This window comes from Gopherus evgoodei, chromosome 3, assembly GCF_007399415.2.
Source record: "Gopherus evgoodei ecotype Sinaloan lineage chromosome 3, rGopEvg1_v1.p, whole genome shotgun sequence".
Taxonomy (NCBI): domain Eukaryota; kingdom Metazoa; phylum Chordata; order Testudines; family Testudinidae; genus Gopherus; species Gopherus evgoodei.
Window position 1 is genome coordinate 186,338,215 of NC_044324.1, and position 27,099 is coordinate 186,365,313.

At 43.5% G+C, this 27,099-nt stretch overlaps 1 protein-coding gene across 1 annotated transcript in view; it reads right to left on the minus strand.

Moving 5' to 3' along the window:
* The window catches only part of THADA (THADA armadillo repeat containing), a 334,882-nt gene that overhangs the window by 116,536 nt on the left and 191,247 nt on the right, over nucleotides 1-27,099 (minus strand). The window contains 1 exon segment of the mRNA XM_030557656.1: nucleotides 3,623-3,738. Coding sequence (XP_030413516.1) covers nucleotides 3,623-3,738 — 116 coding nt within the window.

The window sequence follows — 27,099 nt, forward strand, 5'->3', positions numbered from 1 at the left end:
AATTACTTGCTTACAAAAATACAAAAGCATCACAACACACTATTACTGACAAATTGCTTACTTTCTCATTTTGTCTGTATTAAATTTTAGTCTGTACTGACTACGCTAGTGCTTTTTTTGTAGCCTGTTGTAAACCTAGGCAAATATCTAGATGAGTTCATGTAAGGAAGCTGTATGGAAGACCTCTGAGTATCCCTAGTTGAGAACCACTGTTCTAGCTCACCAGAGGAATACAAATCTTCAGATTCCACTGTGGAACTGTTGGTACCATACACTATGTAATGCCTTTGCTGGCAGATAAGACTGGCATACAGTGGGTATCTCCCTAAGGTAACTCCAGTTCTGAGAGTATCAGTGATTCCAGGTCAGAATACAGAGCCAGTTCCTCAAGAATAGTACACCCAGGTCTAAGACTTGGGGAGCGGGGTCTGACTCTTCATGGAGCCAACTATACTGACTTAGGTCCAGCAGTGCATGTTGATACTATTGAGCTCTTCTTCCCACTCTGGTGTGGTACCGTCAGTGCACCAGGTGATTGCTTCCTTCTCTCTCATGGCTAGTACCTTTGGAGTGCTCTTGGACCTCAATACCAGCAATTCGGATCATTGCTCCCCACAACCTCCTGACACACCTGTACAGAGTCTCATTAGTATACAGGAGGCAGTCCTTTGCTAAAAGTCTTGGGAGGAGATTTTTTCCGCTTTTTATGAGGGCATTTGTTCTTACCCTCTTCCTGTTGCCTGCTAGAATTCTTAGGCCTGGTCTCTAATGGTCCATAGCTAGGCAGCATCTGGCCAGGAGAGGCACCTTCAGCCAGTGTACAACATCACACAAGCCACGGTCTGACTGAGGCCTCATCAACTATTCCATCAGGTGTCTTTGGACCCAGAATTCACAGGATTTTTGGGTTCAACATGGAAAATAACAGCAACTAATGGGATTCTCCAAGGTAGGGTTGCTAACATTGTATTTAAAAACACAGGACAGACCTGAGATGTCCCCAATCTTGACTTGAACTTCTGGGGACAAGACACTTTCCCCTCATCCCCAAGTTTTCTAGAGTTTCTCTCTGATCAGCTCTGGATGTTGCAGAGAATCCAGGGCCCCAAGTGTTGGGCCAGCAGCTGCTGCAACTCCTGTTCAGGTTCTGCATGGACACCAGGAGCCAAGGTGGAGGTTGCAGTTGCTAGTCTTTGCCTGCTGCCGTGCTGCTTACCCTGCTGAGCATGTTGCCAGAGACTCTCAGAGAAGGGACACTACACCTGGGAGTGCTGAACCCCCTGCCAGACAGAGCCCCTTCTGACCCTGGCCCTTCAGTGCAGTTACAGGACACACAGCCCTGCTCACTTCCTCTGCCAGACAGAGCCTGTGCAGAGAAAGTAGATGGGGCTGTGCTCAAGGGCTGGAGTTAGCAGGGGGCCCTGTTCAGCAGGGGGCCAGTACTCATGGGCGCATATTCCACTCCCCTCCTGACACTGTTTTTCCTGCACAACACTGAAGGGCCAGGGTTGGGGGAATGAGTGGAAAGATGCAGCTATGGGTACTGGCCCCCTGCTATTTCAATATGGGATAAAAGGCATCCTGTACTGACTTAGTACGGGACAAACGATTTTCTGTTTAAATAAGGGACATCCTTCTAATACAGGACTGTTGGTAACCCTATTCCAAGGTGACCAACATGAGTCGGGAGTGAGGGGGTGTCACTCACTGGGAAGACACACCAGACTTGCACCTCGGGATCTAGTTTCAGCTATACTAAGAACTCCAAATGGTGGAAAGGTAATGAAGGGAGAAACACCCTGGTTCCCAGAGCACTATCTAAGCACTAAAACTAACTATCTAAAAGGTAAAACTATTTACAGAAAAACCTGACTGGAAGCAGGTCTGTTAGCAAAGCTGCTGACACCAAGGATTCCATCTCAGACCACAAGCAGTAGAGAGGAACTGGAGAGGTAGTCATTCTGGGCCTCTTCTTATGCCTTCTGTTCTGAGCACAACGGGGCACAGGCACGAACCAACAGGCACTGCTAGTGTAAAATCTTTCAGTCTCAAGTTCTCGGAGCACATGCTCACTTCCAGTGGAATACCACTTGGAGACAACCACTTGAGGAAGAAAAGTCTCCATTTTAGTGAAATCATTCCCTTTTCTTTTTAGGTTTAATACATGTACAAATAAATTGTGTTATCAAATGTTTCACAGATATTTTCTTTACTTCAGTTAGGTAAAAACAAATTTCACCCTGTTCATGGTGTCCTTTAAATAAAAAAAAAACCACAGATCAAGAGAGAATGAGCAAATAAATTATGGACAAAAACTTGTTTTGAAAAGTTTTAAACCAACACTGTATGATTTAACATAGTTTTCCAGAACTCTATATTCAAAATACACAGAAAAACATTATTCGTTTAAAAAAATACATATAAAGTTATCCCACTCTTATTCCTCCGGTCAAGTCTAAATAATCAGAGCTCTATTAATTTAAAAAAAAATCCAGGTTATATTAACACTGTAATTTACAATGTATGAATCAAGAAAGGAGTCTAGAGCAGATACAAAAAGGAAAACAGCCTAATGACGCAGGCTTACATTAATGCATATGGTCATTTTATGCGAGAGTGGCTTTTTATGTACAAGTGAAATAGAGGAAATATTGCAGTTTGGTCACACATCCAGATTAGGAAGCTGGATTTCTTAGTCTCAATGCTGCAGAGAATTCCTCTATCCGAAACCTACAAATATATTTTCTCCTGAAAGTCAGGAGACTAGCATATTTATTAATGTTATTCATTTACAAAATGGGCCCATTTCAAAGAGTCTATAGGAGCATCTAAACTGATTAAAAATACTATGCATATATAATTAAGATATATGCAAGGCCCATCTCTTCTGTCAGGGTAGGGTACGCTCTTGGTTTATTTTATGCAGGTATCTTTCTACTGACTTTGGTCAACATGATGTGTGTACAATTTATTAATATTTCACATGTGCTCAGAGAAACATTGTAATAACATGCTATTTTCTTTTTTGCTTTATGGTGGCATATTGGCCACCTCAACATTCTTCTACTGCAAACCTGAAGAAAGATGTCCAGAATTATCCTGTGTTGCTGATGTTTGGGTGGACACAGGTTGCAAAAGATCAAGCATTTGCATGCTGTGATACATTTTCTACATTCTTTGGTGAGAATGATCAGAGAAAATAAGAAAAGTATGGCCATGCTACTGACCATATTGTACATATTACTGTGACTTTATCATAATAGCCATGTTCATCCTTTCTTAAAAACTTTCTTGTTCTTTTTCTCCTGGTATAATCTAAATACAAGGATTGTTCACCCAATATTTGAGATGACTGTTTACATTTGGATTTCTGAAAAAAAACCCAGTCATGTGTGTGAGAAAAGCACATTAACGTTATTTTTCCTTTATTTTTTGGGGGGGATGGGAAAGGCCAAAAGAATAAATACTTTTTATGAATATAACTCAAATTTCTGAATATTTCTGCAGCACTTATGTCAACAGCCTTTCAAAAACAAACACACAGAAACAGCCCCCTCCAACCCTTCAGTGTATTTATTAGTAGTCTTTGATAACTTCTTGCATATATGGTCTTTGAACATACCTCTTGGCCAGCCACACTTTGGCTTTTATACAAGTGATGATGTCAACTAGCCCCTGCTGAAGGTCTGAATTAACCCGGTGTTTAGATTCCAAGTAGGACCCCAGCAAGTGAAAAACCTAAATCCAAAAAGAAAAAAAGTTGCAGACTGCTGTAAAAATATTTTTTGACTCCTCAGCTCCTAGCTTTCACCCTTCTTCAAAATAACCCAGTGGAAGAAAACCGCCACTAGCAAAATGACCCTCTACTATTCATGCAGAAAAGTGTGTTAGTTTTGGATAATGGCAAGTTACATCCTCAATCTACTTTTCTATTACATGCTCTTTTCACAATACAAAATAAAAAGATAATTATCCCATAATAACCTTATAACTAATGAAATATAGAAAACAACCTAATAACTGATTTCAAGAGCAAAACAATTTAAACATATTTCTTGACACCAGCAGTTTTGCATCTACTCAAAATGAGTCTATCAATCTAGAGGTGGCAGCAAATCCATGCATGCTTATTCTACAAATGGAAATTACTTAGAACTAGTTCCTCCTAATGAGACTTCTATCTTTTCATCAACCTAATCAGAACAAGAACAATCACTTTTTAAATTGTTTTAACCCTTTAAAATTAATGAAATAGTATGTGTACTAATGACATCTGTGTTAAACATTCCAGCTTTTATTTGAATCAATAGGTCATACATAAAAACTGTGTAAAAAATTGGTTTCATTTTTGGGAGTAATTATTCTAATTAACTGGTTATTATACTATCAACTGCATGTTTGTTTTACTTGGATTATAAAAAAGAGATAGACCCCAGTCCTGAAATGAGATGTGCACAGAGGAATCCCTAGAGCCAAAATGCCTCCTAATATCTCATTGCAAGTTCTGGGCCCAATGTTGCAACATTGTTCTGCCTATTAATAGACTTGTTCATAATATTAAAATCATAGAATATTAGGGTTGGAAGGGACCTTTGAAGTCATCTAGTCCAACTCCTGGCTCAGAGCAGGACCAATCCCCAGACAGATTTTTGTCCCAGATCCTTAAGTGGCCCCCTTAAGGATTGAACTCACAACTCTGGGTTTAGCAGGCCAATGCTCAAACCACTGAGCTAACCCTTCCCTTCAATGATACTTTTTACTGTATTTCTTTTCTTAGAATGTCAGCTGCTGTACTGATGTTATTACAGGAGGGACAAGTGTTGCATATTAACACCTGAGATAGTCCCAAACTATCCTTCCTGAAGCCCTCAAAACTTGGACCCTGACTACAGCTGCTGAAGTAAAAAAAAACAAATAAACAAATAAAAACCGCTGCCCTAATTCTCTATATTTATTGCAGGGCTCTCCTACCTACAGAAAAGCAGACCTGCAATGCCATCTTCCCCACTACCACTTCTAGGGAGTTACATACCAACAAACTACAAAAGCTTTCCATGCTGTCACCACTAACTTAATATTTATTGATTAAAAGCCACTGTAAAGTGATACAGTTTTGGAACACACAATAAGGCCATGTCTACACTTACCGGGGATTGATTACAGAGCACTCTCTGGTCGACTCCAGTACTCCACTGGAACAAGAGGAGTTAGGTAAGTCAATGGGAGAGTGTCTCCTGTCGACGCAGCATGGTGCAGACACCGCTATGTAACTTAGATCATCTTACCCTGGTAGTATAGACAAGGCCTAAGTTATAAACTGTGTAAACTTCAGTTTACAATTATTTTCCAACAATCAAATCTTCTAAATATCCTTCATTTTAAAAAAATCAACATAGCTCAAATGGCAACTTGATGACGAGTGTATAAACTCAGGCCTGGTCTACACTACGCGTTTAAACCGATTTAAGCAACGTTAAACCGATTTAACGCTGTACCTGTCCACACAACAAGGCCCTTTATATCGATATAAAGGACTCTTTAAACCGGTTTCTGTACTCCTCCCCGACGAGAGGAGTAGCGCTGAAATTGGTATTACCATATCGGATTAGGGTTAGCGTGGCCACAAATCGACAGTATTGGCCTCCAGGCGGTATCCCACAGTGCACCATTGTGACTGCTCTGGACAGCAATCCGAACTCAGATGCACTGGCCAGGTAAACAGGAAAAGCCCCACGAACTTTTGAATTTCATTTCCTGTTTGCCCAGCGTGGAGCTCTGATCAGTACGGGTCGCGATGCAGTCCCAAATCCAAAAAGAGTTCCAGCATAGGCCGTACGGGAGATACTGGATCTGATCGCTGTATGGGGAGACAAATTTGTTCTATCAAAGCTCCGCTACAGAAGATGAAATGCCAAAGCATTTGAAAAAATCTCCACGCTATGATAGACAGAGGCCACAGCACAGTGCTGTGTGACAAGCATAACGGAAAGCCAAAGAATCAAATGGACGCTCATGGAGGGAGAGAGGGAGGGGGTACTGTCCCCGCAGTCTCCGAAAAGCATTTGCATTCTTGGCTGTGCTCCCAATGCCTGTAGGGTCAACCACATTGTCTGGGATGTTTCAGGGTATATGTCGTCAATTTACACCCCCTCCTCCCCGTGAAAGAAAAGAGAAAAAAATCGTTTCTTGACTTTTTTATATGTCACCCTATGTCTACTGCATGCTGCTGGTAGACGCGGTGCTGCGGCAATGAATAGCAGCATCCTCTCCCCTGCCCTCCCCGGTGGCAGATGGTACAATATGACTGCTATCCATCATCATCATCAGCCCGTGAGTGCTCCTGGCTGGCCTCAGGTGAGTAAAAATAGGAATGACTCCTGGTCATTTCCAGTAGATGGTACAGAACGGCTGGTAACCATCCTCATCATAGCAACTGGGGGCTGAGTCCCATCAGCACCCCCCTTTCAAGTCTAAAGAAAAGATTCTGTACTGCCTGGACTACTACAGCAGCGGGATGCTGGACTCCTCTCCCCCTCACCGTTTAATGTCCTGTCTGGACTATCATAGCAGCTGGAGGCTGCCTCCCCCTCATTTTATCTCACTAGAAAGTCAGTGTTTCTTATTCCTGCATTCTTTATTACTTCATCACACAAATGGGGACACTGCGACGGTAGCCCAGAAAGGTTGGGGGAAAGGGGAATCAACGGGTGGGGTTGTTGCAGGGGCACCCTCCGTGAATGGCATGCAGCTCATCATTTCTGCGGGATCTGACACGGAGCGGTTCTCTGATACACTGGTTCTCTAGTACACTTGCCCCATATTCTAGGCAGGACTGACTCTATTTTTAGATAAACCATAAAGGAGGAATTGACTCGGGGAGTCATTCCCAGTTTTGTCTTTGCACCCCCGGCCGACCTCAGCTAAGGCCAGCCAGGAGCACCCATGACAGCAGCAGACAGTACAGAACGACTGATAACCGTTACCTCATCGCCAATTTACAATGGCACAGCAGACGGTACAGAACGACTGGTAACCATCTCTACTACCTTGCAATGGCAAATGAATGCTGCTGTGTAGCACTGCAGTACCGCCTCTGTCAGCAGCATCCAGTACACATACAGTGACAGTGACAAAAGGCAAAACAGGCTCCATGGTTGCCATGCTATGGCGTCTGCCAGGGCAATCCAGGGAAAAAGGGTGTGAAATGATTGTCTGCCGTTGCTTTCACGGAGGAAGGAATGAGTGACGACATTTACCCAGAATCACCCGCAACACTGTTTTTGCACCATCATGCATTGGGATCTCAACCCAGAATTCCAATGGGCGAGGGAGACTGCGGGAACTATGGGACAGCTACCAGATAGCTACCCACAGTGCAACGCTCCGGAAATCGAATCTAGCCTCGGTACATGGATGCACACAGCCGAATTAATGTGCTTAGTGTGGCCATGTGCACTTGACTTTATACAATGTGTTCTACAAAACCGGTTTATGGAAAATCAGAATAATCCCGTAGTGGAGACATACCCTCAGTGCCACATTTGCTCAGCTTAATCAGGGAAAAACAAACAAACATGTTTTTGTAACTCTGGGTAAGTTTCAGCCTTGCTTGTGAAAGTAAAGCTGCCTTCTTTCAATTGTGCCACCTATGCTGCATTGTCATTATATAAAATCTCTGGCTAGATCATTCTGAAATCAGGAGTTGCAATTTCCTCAGCAACAACTAGAGACCCAACTAGAGACCCAACAAACGTGGAATGATTTATAACTAAGAGAACCAAGGAACAAAAAGCCACACAAACCAAAACAAAAATTCTCTGTTTTGTTTTTTGAAAAGATAGCAAGTGGATCCCTAGTTAACTGACTAAACAATATAAAAATCATAAAAGAAGTATAAACATGAGTTAGTTTTTTGGGGGCAAAGGATTTATTTCTTCCATTATGATAAACGAACACATCTGTTTGAGCATAAAACCTTGGTGAAAACTACTTTAGGATCTGAAACTGGCTTTTGATGAGTCTAAGGGCTTGGCTACACTACAGAGTTGCAGCGCTGGTGAGGGGGTTACAGCACTGCAACTTAGGATGTGGCCACACTTGCAAAGCACGGCCAGTGCTGCAACTCCCTGGTTGCAGCGCTGGCTGTACACCCGGTCGAGCCTCGAGCGTAGGGGATCCAGCGCTGGTGATCCAGCGCTGGTCAGCAAGTGTGGACACCCACCAGCGCTTTTATTGACCTCCGTGGTATAAGGAGGTATCCCAGCATACCTTAGAAGCCTCTCTGGTAATCATGCACACTCCACTGCCCTGGGCTCAGCTGACCCCTCCTTTAAATGCCCCGGGAATTTTAAAAATCCCCTTCCTGTTTGCTCAGCCAGGTGTGGAGTGCAATCAATCATTCAATCAATCAGCGACCATGCCTCCACGCCCCAAACGAGCCCCAGCATGGAACAATTCAGAGCTGCAGGACCTCATTAGTGTTTGGGGAGAGGAGGCTGTGCAAGCACAGCTGCGCTCCAGAAGGAGAAATTATGATACCTATGGGCATGATACCTATGGGCAGATGTCCTTGCTGAGAAGGGGCCATGAACGGGATGCGTTGCAGTGCAGGGTCAAAATAAAAGAGCTGAGGAGTGCTTACTGCAAAGCCCGTGAGGGAAATCGCCGCTCAGGAGCTGCCCCCACAACCTGCCGTTTTTACAAGGAGCTGGATACCATACTTGGGTGTGACCCCACTGCCAATCCGAGGACCACGATGGAGAGTTCAGAGCAGGGAGAAGTGGGGGAGGCTGTAGAGGAAGCCGACAGTGAGGCTACTGGCGTGGAGGGAGACACCCCGGAGTCCCAGGAGGCATACAGCCAGGAGCTCTTCTCAAGCCAGGAGGAGGCTAGCCAGTCGCAGCAGCAGGAAGTTGCTGGTGAGGAAGAAACTGAGGAGCGTGCTCGGGGTAAGCAGATTTTTATGTTTTGGGAGAGGAGGGTTTGGGTTATGGCTGCCTGCATGCATGCCCAAACGTGGAATAGCCCATTGATTTGCTCTATCACGTCTCTGTAATCTGCTTCGGTAATCTCTTGAAAAGTTGCAGCCAGAGCGTGGGCAATTTGCTTTCTCAAGTTTATCAGGAAAGCCACCGTGGTCCTTGTCCCGGTCAGGATAACTCGTCCGATCCACTGTGCAGCGAGGGGTGGGGGGACCATGGCTGCACACAGGCAAGCTGCATAGGGGCCAGGGCGGAATCCACATTGCTGTAGAAGACCCTCCCCCTCTTCCCAGGTAACACGCAGCAGTGATATATCTGGCAGTAGGAAACCCTGTTGAGAATTTAGGGATACTTGAGTGCAGGGCGCCAGGTTCGCGGTCCCCCTCCCAGCCCTGCAGTGCGCTCCAGTCTCCCCCCACTTCCCAGCACGTAGCTAGCCCCGCGGTGCCCTCCGGTCTCCCCTCCCCCTTCCCAGCAGGCATCCAGTCCCGCGGTGCGCTCCGGTCTTCCCCCACCCCCCTCCCAGCAGGGATCCAGCCCCGCGGTGCGCTCCGGTGTTCCCCCACCCCCCTCCCAGCAGGGATCCAGCCCCGCGGTGCGCTCCGGTGTTCCCCCACTCCCCTCCCAGCAGGCATCCAGCCCCGCGGTGCGCTCCGGTCTCCCCTCCCCCTTCCCAGCAGGGATCCAGCCCCGTGGTGCGCTCCGGTGTTCCCCCACCCCACCAGCAGGCAGCCAGCACAGCTGTGCGTTTCCCCCCCTTCACCAGCAGGCTGGCATTAACGCGGAACACCCCCCCCCCGCCAGCAGCTCGCCACCTTCCTGTTCACTACTGTCCCCTGTGCAGGACACCAGCTACCTCCTGTACCCAGTGCAGATAAACCCCAGTGACCCATCGGTCAGTTCCCCCTCCCAGGTGCACTCGGGGCAGAAACACTCACCCCATTGCTCGCCATGACTTAGCTTCCCTGGCCTCTCTGTGTTATGTGAGGTATGTGGGAAGGATGCTACAAAAAGTCTAAAAACTCCTTCACTGTGTGATAATAAACAATGTAGCCTCTGTGTATTACATGGTTCTATCTTTGTTTTTTCTAGTGACCTTGACTAATGCAGCCGGATAACCGGCCTCACGTCGCTTGCAGAACTTGAGAAGAAATCCCAGAAAATCAAAAGAAGAATTGATCAAAGCAGTTATGAATCACTACAACAGAGAAAGTAGGAAGACACAGGAATGGAGAGAGAAAATGTATGAATGGAGAGAGAAAATGTATGACTGGAAGCAAACAGAAAGCAGGAGAAAGGAACTGGCTATCAAAAAAACCTCAAAGCAGATGATAAGCCTCCTGGCTCGCCAAACTGAGTCTTTCGAGTCTCTCGTAGCCATGCAGGCAGATATGTACCGTGGTAACCCACAGCCCTCCCAAAGCTCTCTTTCTTGTTCCCCAGTATTTGCACAAAACACCTTTCTCCAGCAGCCAGTTTCTTATTACCCCCAGCTGCCCCCAACACCTGTACGATCACCTACCAGCCCTGATAATTATAATTCTTACCCTGTGCACTCCACCCCCATTACCCTGCAGCATAGTAATCCTGAAGTGCAGCAGACATTGAACAGTAATCCAAACAGGACATATTCAAACCTCTGAATGTACAGTCCACCACCCTAACCCCCCTGGCCTTTTATGTACTGTATTTTGAATAAAGGATTTTATGGCTTTTACAATACGTTTTATTATTGCAGGAAGTGGTAAATATTGTACCCCAAGGTAGAACAAAGCACAGCAAAGGCACCAAACATTACTGTTGGCTCTCAGCATCAAATTGCTCCCTTAAAGCATTCCTAATCCTTGAAGCCCTTTCCTGGGCCTCCCTAGTAGCCCTGCTCTCTGGCTGTGCAAATTCATCCTCTAGGCGTCGAACCTCGGAGGTCCATTCCTCACTGAATCTTTCACCCTTCCCTTCACAAATATTATGGAGGGTACAGCACGCGGATATGACAGCGGAGATGCTGCTTTCCCCCAAATCTAGCTTCCCATAAAGACACCTCCAGCGAGCTTTCAAACGGCCAAAAGCACACTCCACAGTCATTCTGCACCGGCTCAGTCTGTAGTTGAACCGGTCCTTGCTCCTGTCAAGCTCCCCTGTATACGGTTTCATGAGCCATGGCATTAAGGGGTAAGTGGGGTCTCCAAGGATCACAGTGGCCATTTCGACGTCCCCTACTGTGATCTTGCGGTCTGGGAAAAAAGTCCCGGCCCTCAGCCTCCTGAACAGGGAACTGTTCCGAAAGATGCGTGCATCGTGCACCTTTGCAGGCCATCCTGAGTAAATATCAGTAAAACGCCCACGGTGATCCACAAGTGCTTGCAGAACCACGGAGAAATACCTCTTGCGATTAACGTATTCTGATGCCAGGTGGGGTGGTGACAGAATAGGAATATGCGTCCCATCTATTGCCCCTCCACAGTTAGGGAAACCCATTTCTGCAAAGCCATCTACAATGTCCTGCACGTTCCCAAGAGTCACAGTTCTTCTTAGCAGGGTGCAATTAATGGCTGTGCAAACTTGCATCAGCACCATTCCAACGGTCGACTTTCCCACTCCAAACTGGTTCGCCACCGATCGGTAGCTGTCTGGAGTTGCCAGCTTCCAGATTGCAATAGCCACCCGCTTCTCCACTGGCAGGGCAGCTCTCAATCTCGTGTCCCTGCGCTGCAGGGTAGGGGCGAGCTCAGCACACAGTGACATGAAAGTGGCTTTTCTCATCCTAAAGTTCTGCAGCCATTGCTCATCATCCCAGGCTTGCAGGACGATGTGATCCCACCACTGAGTGCTGGTTTCCCGAGCCCAAAGGCGCCGTTCCACGGTACTGAGCACGTCTGTTACTGCCACAAGCAATTGAGTGTCTTCAGCGTCAGGCGTTTCAATATCATCGTCTGACTCCTCACTGTCACTTTGTAGCTGAAGGAATAGCTCCACTGCCATGCGTGATGTGCTGGCAACATTCATCAGCAAGGTCCTCAGCAGCTCAGGCTCCATTTATAACAAAAATCTCAGAAACTGCGCTGCAGAATCACAATGCTGCCAAACTGCTCGGAATGTGTAGCAAAGCACCACGGGGCATTGGAACAGGAAGCGGAAAGACCCGCACACTTCCTTCCCCTTCCCACAAGCCACAGCGCCAAAATGGGATGAGGTGCTCTGTGGGATAGCTGCCCACAATGCACCACTCCCAACAGCGCTGCAAGTGCTGTGAATGTGGCCACACTGCAGTGCTGGTAGCTGTCAGTGTGGCCACACTGCAGCGCTGGGCCTACACAGCTGTACGAACACAGCTGTAACTACCAGCACTGCAAAACTGTAAGTGTAGCCATACCCTAAAACATTCAGTGAAAACTGTTGAGAGTTTAATTCCTCAAGACAAGTAAAAGTATTTTTAATTAGAAATTAAATATACATAGATGATCTTGTAGTGAGAAAAGATATTATCTTAGCTATAAAATGTTGGTCATGGAATGTACATGAGAAATTATCAACCAGAAGAGGATTTATGAAATGCAAAAATCATACTATATAATATTGTCACTGCAACAAACTGTATACATATCTGGAATAAGCAAAAAGGCTTGTGTAATCAACATCCTGAATTGTAATAAGATAATGACAATTCATGAATGGACATTCAGACATTTTCCATAAAGTAAGCAATAAACATTGCATCCAGTTTCTATATAATGTTATATCAATACAGCTGTAAAACTTTAGTTTCAGAAAATAAGTCACACATGCACGAAATCATCAAAATGTTTCATATTATAACAAATATTGATAAAGAATATTGTCACTCGTTATATATCCAGAAAACATAGGAGGAATAGATCACATGTTAATTGTAGAATTTAAATGAAAAATATTATCTGTCCAATATGTTTTCAGTTCCATATTCTAAACCAGACCACACTTTCTCCCTAGGAAGGATGAAAACGTACCATTGAGTCTGTTTCATTCTGGTATTTATTCCTTCAGATAAAATAAACGAACACATCTGAGCTCAGGAATATTCTGAAAATTGTTTCGGAGACTGAAGTATTATATCAACAACCAAGGGGTATGAACATGGAGGCTACGATCAGAGCAATATTTTCTGATAATGTTCAGAGCTGAATGATCCATGCAGCCACAAGAGGCATTTTAAGGACATTCTTTGAAAAATTCAAAGAGCTTTTTGCCCACTTTTTCCCTAAAGCTCCTAACAGCCGTTTAAGACACCAAATTAAAAAGTAAAAACTTGCCTCCATTTTAAACAACAACATAATCCATCACGAAATAGCATTTATTTTTATAGAAGTGTATCAACTCAAATATTCCTAATCAAAGAAGTCATCTCTTCCATTCTGGGATTCACTGCCTTTTGGGCATATGCTGTCATACCAAATTTTGGATTTCATAAGAAAACAAACAAAAAATAAACATATTTGAACAATGATGCAAAGTGGGAACTCCATTTAAATATATAGATTTTATATACATACTTTTTTTCTTAAATACAAAGTTACAAAACAGCAGCGAGTAAGAAAAGTTGGTACCAGGAGTGATGTTGAAGAGGAGATAAAGTCAACTGGCCTGTAGGTGTGGGAGTTTAGTGCTGAAGGTAGAGGGCACTGACTGCACAAGTAGGGAAACTGGCACCAATTGCATGCTTGGGGGATCTGTCCAGCCCCATAATGCTCAGATGTACTACAAAAAACCACAAGACTAGCATTGGGAGTGTTTCCTTCACAAACTCCTGTGACCTAAGTCTTTATGTCAATAACCCTGTGATTAAATTCCTACCATTCCCTATCTTATAGACTCATAGACTCATAGACTCCAGGACTGGAAGGGACGTCGAGAGGTCATCGAGTCCAGTCCCCTGCCCTCATGGCAGGACCAAATATTGTCTAGACCATCCCTAATAGACATTTATCTAACCTACTCTTAAATATCTCCAGAGATGGAGATTCCACAACTTCCCTAGGCAATCTATTCCAGTGTTTAACTACCTATCTTCTTGATAGGTGGATGAACTTACAACAATTAGGGTGACCAGATTTCCAAATTACACATGGTGCAGGGGATAAACCTGCAGGGGATGGGAGGTTAGGGAGTTTTGTCCAGGAATGTGGTTTTGGCAGTTGCAGCAGGAAGTATATGAAGCCAGTCCTTCCCTCTCTCTTGTCCTTTTTCCATGCCACTCAGTAAGTTAGATTCTGCTTGGGTGGTAGGTCTGGCTTGGGGACTTTTGCAGAGGGGCTCACTGGCTTGGTGGAAAGGGGTGGGCAAAGTGGCAACCTATAATAGCCCTTGTGGAAACATGATCCTTGAGGTGTCAGCTTGTAGAGATATTAAAGAAGGTACTAACAGTGATTCCCCTAAGTGACAGAGGGCCCCCCATAATTTGTCCCTCACACTTTAAAAATTCAAGTTTCACCAAGTACAAAAATCGTTTAGTTCTTCTGTTAAAACTTGTAAGCAACTGTCTGTAAAAACCATGGATTGTATCTGTCCTGTGAAAGATATTCTATTACTATGTAAAACTTACAAACAAGTTAATTGACTTTGTTCTTGAAGTGAACACTATGCTACAACCCCTGCTGTGAGCCTTAAGCTGTAATTGATACAATGTAAACAAACGTTAAGTGACTTTCACTTCACTGTAACAGCAACGGCTCCTAGGAACAGACCCCCACCCTCTGTGATTAAAGGGCCAGGAGTCTCAAATGAATTAGCACACACTCTGAAAGAGGTGGAGACAGTAAATTAAAATATGGTTAAGATATGGAATGTACGTTGATGAATGCTTGATGTACATGAATGGTTAGGGAGGTGCCAGCCTAGAAAGGGAGTATCCATCAGCTGGATAACCATATGGCTGGATAACCGTACTCAGAGAGTAGTTATTAATGGTTCCCAATCCTGCTGGAAACAAATAAGTGGGGTTCTGCAGGAGTTTGTTTTGGGACTGGCTCTGTTCAATATCTTCATCAACGACTTAGATATTGGCATAGAAAGTACGCTTATTAAGTTTGCAGATGATACCAAACTGGGAGGGATTGCAACTGCTTTCGAGGACAGGGTCATAATTCAAAATGATCTGGACAAATTGGAGAAATGGTCTGAGACAAACAGGATGAAGTTTAATAAAGACAAATGCAAAGTGCTCCACTTAGGAAGAAAAAATCAGTTTCACACATACAAAATGGGAAGAGACTATCTAGTAAGGAGTATGGCAGAAAGGGATGTAGGGGCTATAGTGGACCACAAGCTAAATATGAGTCAACAGTGTGATGCAGTTTCAAAAAAGGCAAATGTAATTCTGGGATGCATTAACAGGTGTGTTGTGAGCAAGACATGAGAAGTCATTCTTCCGCTCTACTCTGCGCTGGTTAGGCCTCAACTGGAGTATTGTGTTCAGTTCTGGGCACCGCATTTCAGGAAAGATGTGGAGAAATTGGAGAGGGTCCAGAGAAGGGCAACAAGAATGATTACAGGTCTTGAGAACATGACCTACGAAGGAAGGCTGAAAGAACTGGGTTTGTTTAGTTTGGAAAAGAGATGACTGAGAGGGGACATGATAGCAGTTTTCAGGTATCTAAAAGGATATCATCAGGAGGAGGGAGAAAACTTGTTCACCTTAGCCTCTAAGGATAGGACAAGAAGTAATGGGCTTAAACTGCAGCAAGGGAGGTTTAGGTTAGACATTAGGAAAAAGTTCCTGTCAGGGTGGTTAAACACTGGAATAAATTGCCTAGGGAGGTTGTAGAATCTCTATCTCTGGAGCTATTTAAGAGTAGGTTAGATAAATGTCTATCAGGGATGGTCTAGACAGTATTTGGTCCTGCCATCAGGGCAGGGGACTGGACTCGATGACCTCTCGAGGTCCCTTCCAGTCCTAGAATCTATGAATCTATGAATCAGTCGAAGAATGTGTCAAGTGGACCACCAGACAACCCCCGGAGGGTAAACTGGGATCCACCCGAACACCTGGAAGGATGAGAAACACAAACTTTGGACAGTGTGGAGCCACCAGGAATGTGCCATCTTTTGATTGAGTCAGCAACAGCAGGATGAAACAGCTCCCATAGACTAACATAGGAATTAATTCCTATAAGAATGGACTCCAAAGACTGAGGACTTTGAGTCTCTGGTTCTGCTGCCAACCTCCAGGAGCATCAGGTGCATCTGACTCAGACTCGGCTCCATTCCCATGACCAAGATACCTGGCCAGTAACTTGGCATGAGCAACTTCTAGGCTGGTAACTATAACACCTGTACAGAACTTGAATGAATGATTGTGTGAATGAATATATGTGTGTGTGTGTGTGTGTGTGTGTGTGTGTGTGTGTGTGTGTGTGTGTGTGTAAGGAATAAGTAGTTAAACAATGTTGTTTACTTTTACCTTTTGCTTTATTATTATATTTACAATAAATGTGGCATCTTTGCCTTACCCCTCTTAATAAGATCCTGCTGGTTTTTATTCTATTGGTATAACAAGTGCGATGGGGCAAGGCCAGATGGCTATAGTAAAGTACTGAGAAACAGGTATGTTAGCCCCAGGCTAAACAAATCCCTAGTACCCTGGTAACCAAATGGCAGTTGCTCCAGGTTAATCAAGACAGCTGGGGCCAATTAAGATCTTTCTAGAAGGCAGTGGAGATAGCTACTTTTATTAGAACTGCAGCCAATCAAGGCAGGCTAATCAGGGCACCTGGGTTTAAAAAGGACCTCACTCCAGTTAGGCAGAGAGGAGACAGAGGAGAAGGAGCGTGTGTGAGGAGCTGGGAGCAAGAGGGCAAGGAGCTGAGAGTGAGAGAGTGTGCTGCTGGAGGATTGAGGAGGACAAGCATTATCAGACACCAGGAGGAAGGCCCTGTGGTGAGGATAAAGAACGTGTTTGGAGGAGGCCATGGGGATGTAGACCAGGGAGTTGTAGCTGTCATGCAGCTGTTACAGGAGGCACTATAGACAGCTGCGATCCACAGGGCCCTGGGTAGGAGAGTAGAGGGCGGGCCCAGGCTCCCCCCCAAACCTCCCAACTCCTGATCAGACACAGGAGGAGCTGACCCAGACTGTGGGTTCCACAAGAGGCGAAGATCATTGAGGTGAGCAAATCCGCCAATAAGCGCAGGACCCACCAAGGTAGAGGAGGAACTTTGCCATACAAGCTTTCTGCCAAATTCACCAACTGCACTGGGTGACAGCTCCTTCAGTTGGTTGGGCGAAGGCAGTTCACAAATAAAGAAAGAAAACAAAGAAAACAGGTACAAAATGTGCTTTTAAAAAGAATACTCCCAAAACCAGGGTCCCAGTCAAAGGGCTTGTCCACATGAACATTTAGTTCCCTGCAAGCTGGGGTGTGTCTGTATGGACACTGTTAACGAGCACTAACAGTTCCTCGGCATGCTTTGATCTCTTGTTTGAAAGCGGAGAAGATCAAAGCACACTGAAGAACCGTTAATGCTGATCAGCTGAATTCACAGACACTTTGGCTACATCTAAGTGCTACAGTGGCACAGCTGCACCAATGCAGCTGCACCTATGCAGCTGCACTGCTGTAGTGCTTCTGGTGAAGACACTTCAAGCTGATAGGAGAGAGTTCTCCCATTGGATTAATTACTCCACTTCGATGAGAGGCGATAGCTATGTCAGCGGGAGAAGCTCTCCCACTGACATAGCACTGTCTACACCAGCACTTAGGTTGGTATAACTTACATCGCTCACAGGTTTGGATTATTCACAGCTCTGAGTGACATAAGTAAATTCTAGTGGAGACAAGGTCTTAGACTGTGTCTGCACTTACAGCAGTTAGGATTGCCAACTTTCTAATCGCACAACTTTCTAATCGCTGGGGCAGGGGCTTGGTGTGTGGGAGGGGGTATGGGCTCAGTGGTGGGCCAGAAATGAGAGGCTCAGGGTGCAGAAGGGGGCTCTGGGCTAATCCAGGTTGGGGTAGGGCCAGGGATGAGGAGTTTGGGGTCCAGGCTGGGGGGTGGAGCCGAGGGATTCAAAGTGTGGGAGAGGGCTCTGGGCAGAGGCAGGTGATTTGGGTGCAGAGGGAGCGCGGGCTCCGGGAGGGAGTTTGGGTACAAGATGTGCACACCTGTGTGTCCAGAAAACATGTACTTGTGTATGCAAAATGGGTATTTTTATCTGCTAGTGTCTACAGGTGCCTATTTGCATGTACAAATACTTGCGTTTCACACAAATAGTTCTGAAAACGTTGCCATTCATTGTTATGTTAATATTTTTCCCAAACAAATATCAACTGAGAATTAAACATCCAGTTATTTGTATTCTCTCTGTGCTGCCTCTAATACTGTGTTAGGTTTCCCAAACCACAAATAGCAGCCACCTGGCACTATCCACTACATTATAAATCCCACTATCCTGTCATTCACACACACAGGCTTTCATCATGTGTTATGGAGTGAAGAATGGAAACCTGATTAGGTCACAGAATTTGAGACCTGATAATCAAAAAGTCCAATGCATATCTTCACAAATGCTGAATTTTCTTCCTTTATAACTTTTCTGTATACATTGCTTACACATCACCAAGACTAATCCTTTGAATGAGAAGACTATACTGACCTATGCTTCCTTTAAGAGATCCATTATGCCACTACTGAATTACCGACAGACGTCACTGTTGAGTAACACAAGGCTCTATCTTTTGTGGTCTCAAAGAATGATAGACCAAATCAATTTTTCCTGCATTTCTTCCGGCCCACCAAGCTACCGCCACAATAATGAAACATTAAATATAAAGGAAAACAAAAAACATTCATGTACTTTGATTCATAAGAGCTACAAAGGTCTGAGACATTTGCTTTTTAAAGGTCTTTTTTCCTGCTGCAGGAAATTGATTTTTTGCAGTAGAAATCCAGATCTTGTTTATGCTGTTTTTCCTGGAAGGCAGAAGAACCAGTAGGACTAGGACAGAGAAAGTACCAAGACACTGGTACTTGAAATTTAAGAAGTGAATTAATTCTTATTCGGGCTATTTAAAGTTTTGTTTCTGTTGATGCCCATTTAACTCAAGCACGTGACCAACACTCAAAGGAAAAGTTTTCTTTTTGAAAGATTCATCAAGGCTGAGAAAGCTCTTGCCCCCATTTTCTGACTCTATGAGGAGACTGCCAACACGAAACACAGAAAGCAAGATTTCATAAGTGATATTCCCAATATATAGCCAACAAACCATAATCGGAATTTTTAAAAAACTTTGCTCAAAAACCCAAACGAATGAATCTCATTTAAACTTTATTTCAGGGGTAGGCAACCTATGGCATGTGTGCCATAGGCAGCACGTGAGCTGATTTTCAGTGGCACTCACACTGCCTGGGTCCTGGCCACTGGTCTGAGGGGCTCTGCATTTTAATTTAATTTTAAATGAAGCTTCTTAAACATTTAATAAACCTTATTTACATACAACAATAGTTTAGTTATATATTATAGACTTATAGAAAGAGACCTTCTAAAAATGTTAAAATGTATTACTGGCATGCGAAACCTTAAATTACAGTGAATAAACAAAGACTTGGCCCAGCACTTCTGAAAGGTTGCCAACCCCTGCCTTATCTATACATCACTGAAAAATTAAAAAGTACACAAACCCAATTCTTTACCTTTATATATCAGCTTTAAGAACATATTATGCTAACCTTCATATCTTTAAAAAGCTGAATGGATTCATCATTGGATTATACTTGTTTTAAGTTACATCAGTATAAAACAGACAAAAAACCTGATGAGTGTTGATGGATTTGTTTAATAAAATGTTAGCCACTTTTTGATCCCAAGATATATTTGTTGTGTTGCTGCATTGGTAGGTTAGTCAATTCTCAACACACAGTACTGCAAATGTAACGTAATTCTCTAGCAGCTGCAAAGTTAAATTATTGTGTCACATTATCTCTTTTTGAAAAAGAAACAAATTTACATTTTGTAATGCCAGTGTTAATCTTACAGAAGAAATTGTGGTTTTCAGATCTTTACAATAAATTTTGTGGTTTAACTGCAGGCATGAATGCTGAGAGAGCATGTTTTTGTTTAAAGAAAAAAAGGATGTTGATGATATTCTCCGTCTTTAACACGTAGCCACACACAAAGTCCCTTTTTAACGCATAATTTTTCAACAACACTTTTGCAAGTGATATAGTTATACATTTTTCAGTGAAATAGCAAGGTTAGACTTCTCTCCCCTCAAGCGGACCTAAAGCAATAAAAATTTCTGCTTGCATGCCCTTAGCTGTATTTGTATGAATTAAGTATTCAGTATAAATATTCACATTCCTAACTCTAAGGCTGAAACAATACTCTGACTGTTCTGCTCAGTGACTCTTGAAAAAAAGCAAACTGACATCACCCTATACTGTACATTCTCGGCATAGATCATTTATTTAACTCATGAAAAAATACAGATGTTTCACCAGCTGAAATAAAACACTGTGTAAATACCAAGCTTGGAAAAATGTGGCGCTGACTAAACTGTGGGGGTTGAAGCAACAAGAAGAGGAAAAAAAGGTGTTTGCAAAATGGCAGCAGTAAAACGACTGCACTTCGCCAAAGATGACAGAGTTGGAATGGGTCAGTCTCAATCTGTTGCCTGAAAATAAGAAAACAAATTCAGTTCTGTGAATGCACCACTCAAACAGAGAGATTTGGATTTTTATCTGGTAAAATACTACATTTTACCATACAGTAAATCTCACTGTGTTTAAGTTTCTCTCAAAAAAGCTTTATTTTGATCATTCTATCAGAATGGGAAAGTGGAAATTGGCAAAATGGCACAACAGCAAAAGTTGCCTTCTCTTAGAATGGATAAATACATTCAGGTTTACAATGAAAACAAAAATTATCTGCTTTGCTCCAGACAAAAACTGGAATTAAGAAAACTCTCCTTTCCAATAAAATGGAAGGAAGTCAGAAACAAAACAAATATACCCATTACAAGAATAATGGGGTAAAAAGTTAAAAAGGAATTTAGGAACAAACAGGCTACTGCAAGCAACAGAAGCAATTATTATTATTTAACATACATAACATGGCAGCACTGAACAACTCAAACCCCAGGTAAGCGACCCCTGGATCCAGCATCCTGCACCTCCTCCCCCGCCCAAACTCTCTCCCAGAGCTTGCGCACCACACTCCCTCCCACAATCCAACCCCCTGTTGACATTGTGCCAACCGGACTATAAACTGGAATTTCAATGAAGATCAGAAATGCTGGTTTATAGAGTTTTCGGGTTGGTGAAGTGCTGGATAAAACAACTTTTATTGTATATCTGTTTTAAAAACTTACTATGATCTGGTCATCTTCTGCTCTCACAGGGCCTGATTTTCCACTGGCCTAACCCTTGTGCAGCTGTTTCTTCTTTTCCAAAAAAGGTGTAAAAACACTATCAAATCAGAATTTTCCATTCATATGTATTACTGGTAGCATTTTACAACCAGAGTGCACAAGTACAAACGACTACAAAAAGTGCAAGAGAATGGAGAATTGGGACCATAATTTCTTAGGAATATACTGTTTAATCAAATCATTGTTCTACTCATCTGTACCCAGCCTCTCATGTATGGTCAATATACATCCTGCCATGAGGGTGAAAAAAACCTGTAATGCACCTGCAAAATTATACAGTGTTATAATGAAGACAGTGGAAATTTACTTTGGGATATCTCAGGGATCCATTTACACCCTGAAAGATGACTGAGGATGAGTTCTCCTGTAATTTTTTTTTTGAGGGGGAAATTAAACATTTTTATTCATGTTCTTATTTAAATATCAAAACACTGGAGAAATGAAGAACACTAAAATGTTTAAGTATGGCAAAAGAATAGAAAAGAATAGCTTGGGTGGGAAGAAGAGATGGGGCAAGGGCTCAAGGTACCAAGCAAAAAGGCCCCGTCCTCTTAATCATTATATTGTACAGTGCATAGCTACATATATTAATGTCCTCAGAAGTTTAACTAGTCCTGGTGAAGTACACGTCTTGACCTCCAGAGCTAATAAGCTCCATGCATACCCTGAAAGTCCTTCCTTTTGCCATGTTAGGTTCACCACTTTTTCTGGTTAAGAACAAGAATGGCCATACCAAGTCAGACCAAAGGTCCATCTAGCCCAGTATCCTGTCTTCTAACAGTGGCCAACGCCAGGTGCTTCAGAGGGAGTGAACAGAACAGGTAATCATCAAGGGATCCATCCCCTCTCATCCATTCCCAGCTTCTGGCAAACAGAGGCCATGGACACCAGACCTGCCCATCCATTTTAAGACGTTACAATTATTTTTCGGACACACACTGATCATAATACTCAATAAATTTATGTACTTATATATTATGACTGGTTGTATGCAATCTAATATCCCCAATACTGATAATTTTGTTTGTCTGTTAAATCAAGAGCACATCCCTCCTGAATATGTTGCATCAAGTTAATGCCTAGTTTAAGCAGGCAAATGTCACCAAAGCCTATGGAATTGCCCCCATGTACACTCGGTCTGAATTTGGACCATTAAGTGATTAGCAGCAGTGTAACATTTTATGATTAGATATTACTATGTGAGGAGCATGCATACATACCAACAGGATGATTTATATCAACAAAAATTAAACTAGTGTTTTTGGCATGAGCGTGAAACCTTTCACACAAAAGAGTTGTAGTTTAAATCACACAGCCAGTTATTAAGAACATTTGAGAAAAAGTTATAAAACTATGGTAATGGATCATTCACGTTTGAGAAAACTGCACAAAAGGTGCCTTTCTCCAAAGCCTATAACTTTGTAATGATGGCTTTATGACTAAGATATTTATTCACAATTTTTTAATCCTCATAGTGCAAACTGTGCTTAGATTTTCCTCTTTCAAATTTCTCTTTCTGTTCCCAAATGAATCAGTGGAGGTCTCCAAAGTTATAACTTAAGTGTTCCTACTGGAAATTCTACACTTCCTGCCTCTCGAAGAATTATCTTGATAAAATTATTTCATTCTTTTTATTTAAGGCAGATGGGAATTAACATACTTAAGATTTATTTGCATTTTGTTCATAGTTTCAACTTGATTTAATCTGTGTTTTATAACTTAAATTATGCAAATTTACTTTGTTTATTAATACATGAAACACTGGAGTTTTAATTATTTCTCTTTCAAATATCACTGTTGTAATAAATAAGATTTTGCTGGATAAAAAGAAAAGGAATAACTGACAAATTACAAGAAAACATGCCCCATTCATTGAGTTAAAAAGCTGGACAAAATATGGAATCCTAAATGTAATCAAGTAGTGGATAAAAATATAAAAACTAGTAACTTCTTTAAGTGAGCCAGCAAAACACAGCAACGAGTTTGAAAATGATGAACCTGCCACACGCAATAACAAAACCTTCTCAAATAATGCATACACTTTTCCCTTAAATTATGGAGGCACATAGTGGTGTCTTCATAATTGGTATGTTCTGAAAACAGGCTTACAGTAAAGCATAAATTCCTTCTCTTTTCTAAAAGGAGGTGGCCAACTGGTGCGAAATTTGACATGGGGTTAGTTTTAAGCCTCTTGAATTTTTATATACCGGTAGTTTCTGTTTGGTTTCCCTTCATATGTTTTTAATAGGAAGAGTTTAAATTTGGGCTCTGGCTGAAATATTTCCTTGGTCCTGCTGCCACTACTACTGTTGGGGTGTAGGAATAGTCTAGTAAAAGTAAGTATGTGTCCAGAAGTGCTATCCCAGGAGCAAGATATATTTCTTTTGCTTCCAGCTAGTGTCACTACCCCATATTCATTTTCTGGCACTGTCCTAATTCAACTTACTTTTTTTTTGTCTGTGCAATAGGCTTTTTTGTTTGCATGATATTGGTGACTTCTCTCTTAAATACATTGTTTATCTGTCTATATAAAACTAGATCTGGTCTTATGGATAGCTTTTTAGTGTTTCAAAAAGTTGGGATTTAGGATAATTTTTAGCCATTCACATTACAATGGAAACTTTATGCGTTGTGCACACAAACCAGATTGGTTATAATTGATGAGGGGAGGGGGAAAAGAGGACATAGAACCCAGACCTATTTGATGAGAGTTGCAAGGTCAGATGCATGAAAGCTTGACTGATAGATGAGCACACGGCCTGGTGCACACAAGCCAGACAGATAAATGGGGCTGTGTATATGTAAACCTGATCAACGAATAGGGCACATACAGCCTTGTCAGAAGCTACACTTTGTTGTAGGATATAGATTGACAGTAGAGATGTGTTTGTGTGGAGTTGCTCACAGATAAAATATTCTCTGTCAACAGCTGCACTAGTACGCCCTACAGATCTACCTCCTTGCCTTGTTATAGCCTCCACCCCTCAAAAGAATCTCATTAAAAAGAGAACTTAAAATCCCTAGAAGTGAATATATAAGAAGCTTCTTTTGGAAGCAGTTAGGATGCTACACACAGAACCACAAGGAAATGAAGTGCTGAGCCTCCTCTACTCCACCCCCAGGCCAATACCATCACCGCAATCAACGTACACCAGAGATTATGCACCACAGTCTTAACTCTGCAACCCTTAAGGATACTAGCCTTTCATCATCCTTTTTAAAAACCGGTTACCTACCTTTCCATAACTGTTGTTCTTCGAGATGTGTTGCTGAAGTCCATTCTACGTTAGGTGTGTGTGCACTGTGTGCCCTGTCACTGGAGATTTTTCCCCTCAGTGTTATCCATCTGTCTGGCTTTAGCGCCCTCTGTTGCTGCACGCTCATGCACCGGCCCCACACTCTCTCAATTCCTTCTTGCCAGTTAACACCAACAGAGGGGCAGGAAGGTGGGTCATGGAACGGACACAAGAAAAACATCTTGAAGAATAGTTTCGGAAAGGTTAGTAACTGTATTTTCTTCTTCAATTGCTTGCTCATGTCATTCCATTTTAGGTGACTCCCAAGCAGTACCTGAGGAGGTGAGTTCGGAGTTCATGGACATGTGGATTGCAACACTGCTCTATTAAACTTGGCATCATCCCAAGCCTGCTGGGTGCTGGTGTAGTGTGAGGAGAAAGTATGTACCAATGACTAGGTTTCTGCTCTGCAGATGTCTTGGATCGGGACCTGGGTCAGAAACACCACCAATGAGGCCTAGGCTCTCATCAAATGGGCAGTCTAGATAGCAGGAGGTGGGATGCCCACCTGCTCATAGCAGAAAGTGATCCAGGATGAAATTCTCTGGGCTGAAACCAGTAGATCTTTCATCCTATCCACAACTGCCACAAAGAACTGTGTGGATTTACAGACTGGCTTGGTTCTCTCAATATAGAAGGCCAGGGTGCATCTAACATTCAGCATATGGAGCTGCCACTCCTTCATATTCTTGTGTGTGTGGGGGGGGAAATCAGGTAGGAAAATAGCCTGATTATGATGAACTGCGTGACTATCTTTGGAAGGAGCAGTGGGTGGGGGTGCAGTTGAACCTTGTCCTTAAAGAACACTGTATATGGGGAATCTGACGTAAGGGCCCTGATTTCTGAGATCCTCCTGGCTGAGGTAATTGCTACTACAAAGGAAACTCTCTTCCAGGAGAGATACAACGGAGGGCACGATGCCAGAGGCTCGAAGGGAGAGCCTGGGAGTTTTGACAGGACCAGGTTTAGATCCCAAGGTGCTATAGGTTCGCAAATTTGAGTGTAAAGTCTCTCTAACTCTTTGAGGAAGCAAATGGACATTTCATGTGAGAAGAGCGACCTACTATCCACCAGAAGGTAGAAGGCTGAGATTGCCACTAGATGCATCTTGATCAATGAAATGGCTAGATTCTGATGTTTCAGGTGGAGCGGCATTCCAGCTCCAGGTGGAGGGGTGACTGAGTTGGTCAGGTGCCTCTCTGGGAAGGCCACACAGAGAAACGCTTCCACTTGGTCAGGTAAGTCGCTCTAGTAGACGGTTTCCAACTACTTAGTAAGACTTGGTGGACTTGTTCTGAACAGGCCTGCTCCATTGGATTCAACCCTGGAGCTTCCTTACAGGCAGGTGCCAGGCCCTGAGGTACAGGTGGAGCAAACAGCCATGATCTTGCGAGATCAGGTCCTGGAGGGGTGGGAGTGGCAGTAAGCAGATGCAGCAGCATGCTGAACCGGTGCTGTCATGGCCACACAGGGGCTATAAGGATAACCCTTGCTTTGTCTCACTTGACTTTCAGCAATACCTTGTGCACCAGAAGAATGGGAGGAAATGCATAGAACAGGAGCTCTGTCCACAGAAATAGGAAGGCATCTGAGAGAGATCCTGGGCTGTGACCTCATAGCAAGCAAAACTGCGGAGATTTCCTCTTCTGCTTGGTTGCGAACAGGCCTATGTGGGGAAACTCCCACCTCTGGAAGATGGATTTGGTCATTTCTGGGTGAAGAGATTGTGGTGAGAAGAGAAAGACGTGCTGAGGTAATCCGCCAGAGCGTTCTGGCCTCCTGGAAGGTGGGATGGTGGATGGAGTGTTTCACACAGAAGTTCCACAAGCACATGGTCTCCTGACACAGGGTAGACAAGGGCACTCCTCCCTGTCTGCTGATGTAAAACATGTTGTCCATGAGGACACTTACAACTTTGCCCATGATCTGGGATAGGAATACCAGGCATACTAAGTGGACCTCTCTGTGCGCTCTGACATTTATGTGCAAGGAGAGTTCTTCCTGGGACCACAGACCCTGAGTCCTGAGGTTCTCGAGGTGAGCATCCCAACCTAGATTGGAGACATCAGAAATTAGGGGTACTGAACATTGGGGGGTGACAAAGAGATTGCCCACACCATTGATAAAGGATCCTTCCACCAGTCAAGGGAAGCAAGGACCAGGGCAGGAACTATAAGCACCGAATCCAAGTGGTGATGGTTCAGAGTACACTGAGGCCAGCCAGGCTTGAAGGGGCCTGAGATGTAGTCTTGCATGCTGTACCACATATGTACAGCAGCCATGTGACCAAAAAGTTTGAGGCAAAAATGGGCTGTTGTAACTGGGTAGGCCTTGACCTTGGATATCGGAGCCGACATTGCCTGGAATTGAGACTCTGGGAGAAAGGTTCTGTCCTGGGTAGAATCAAGCACTGCCCTGATAA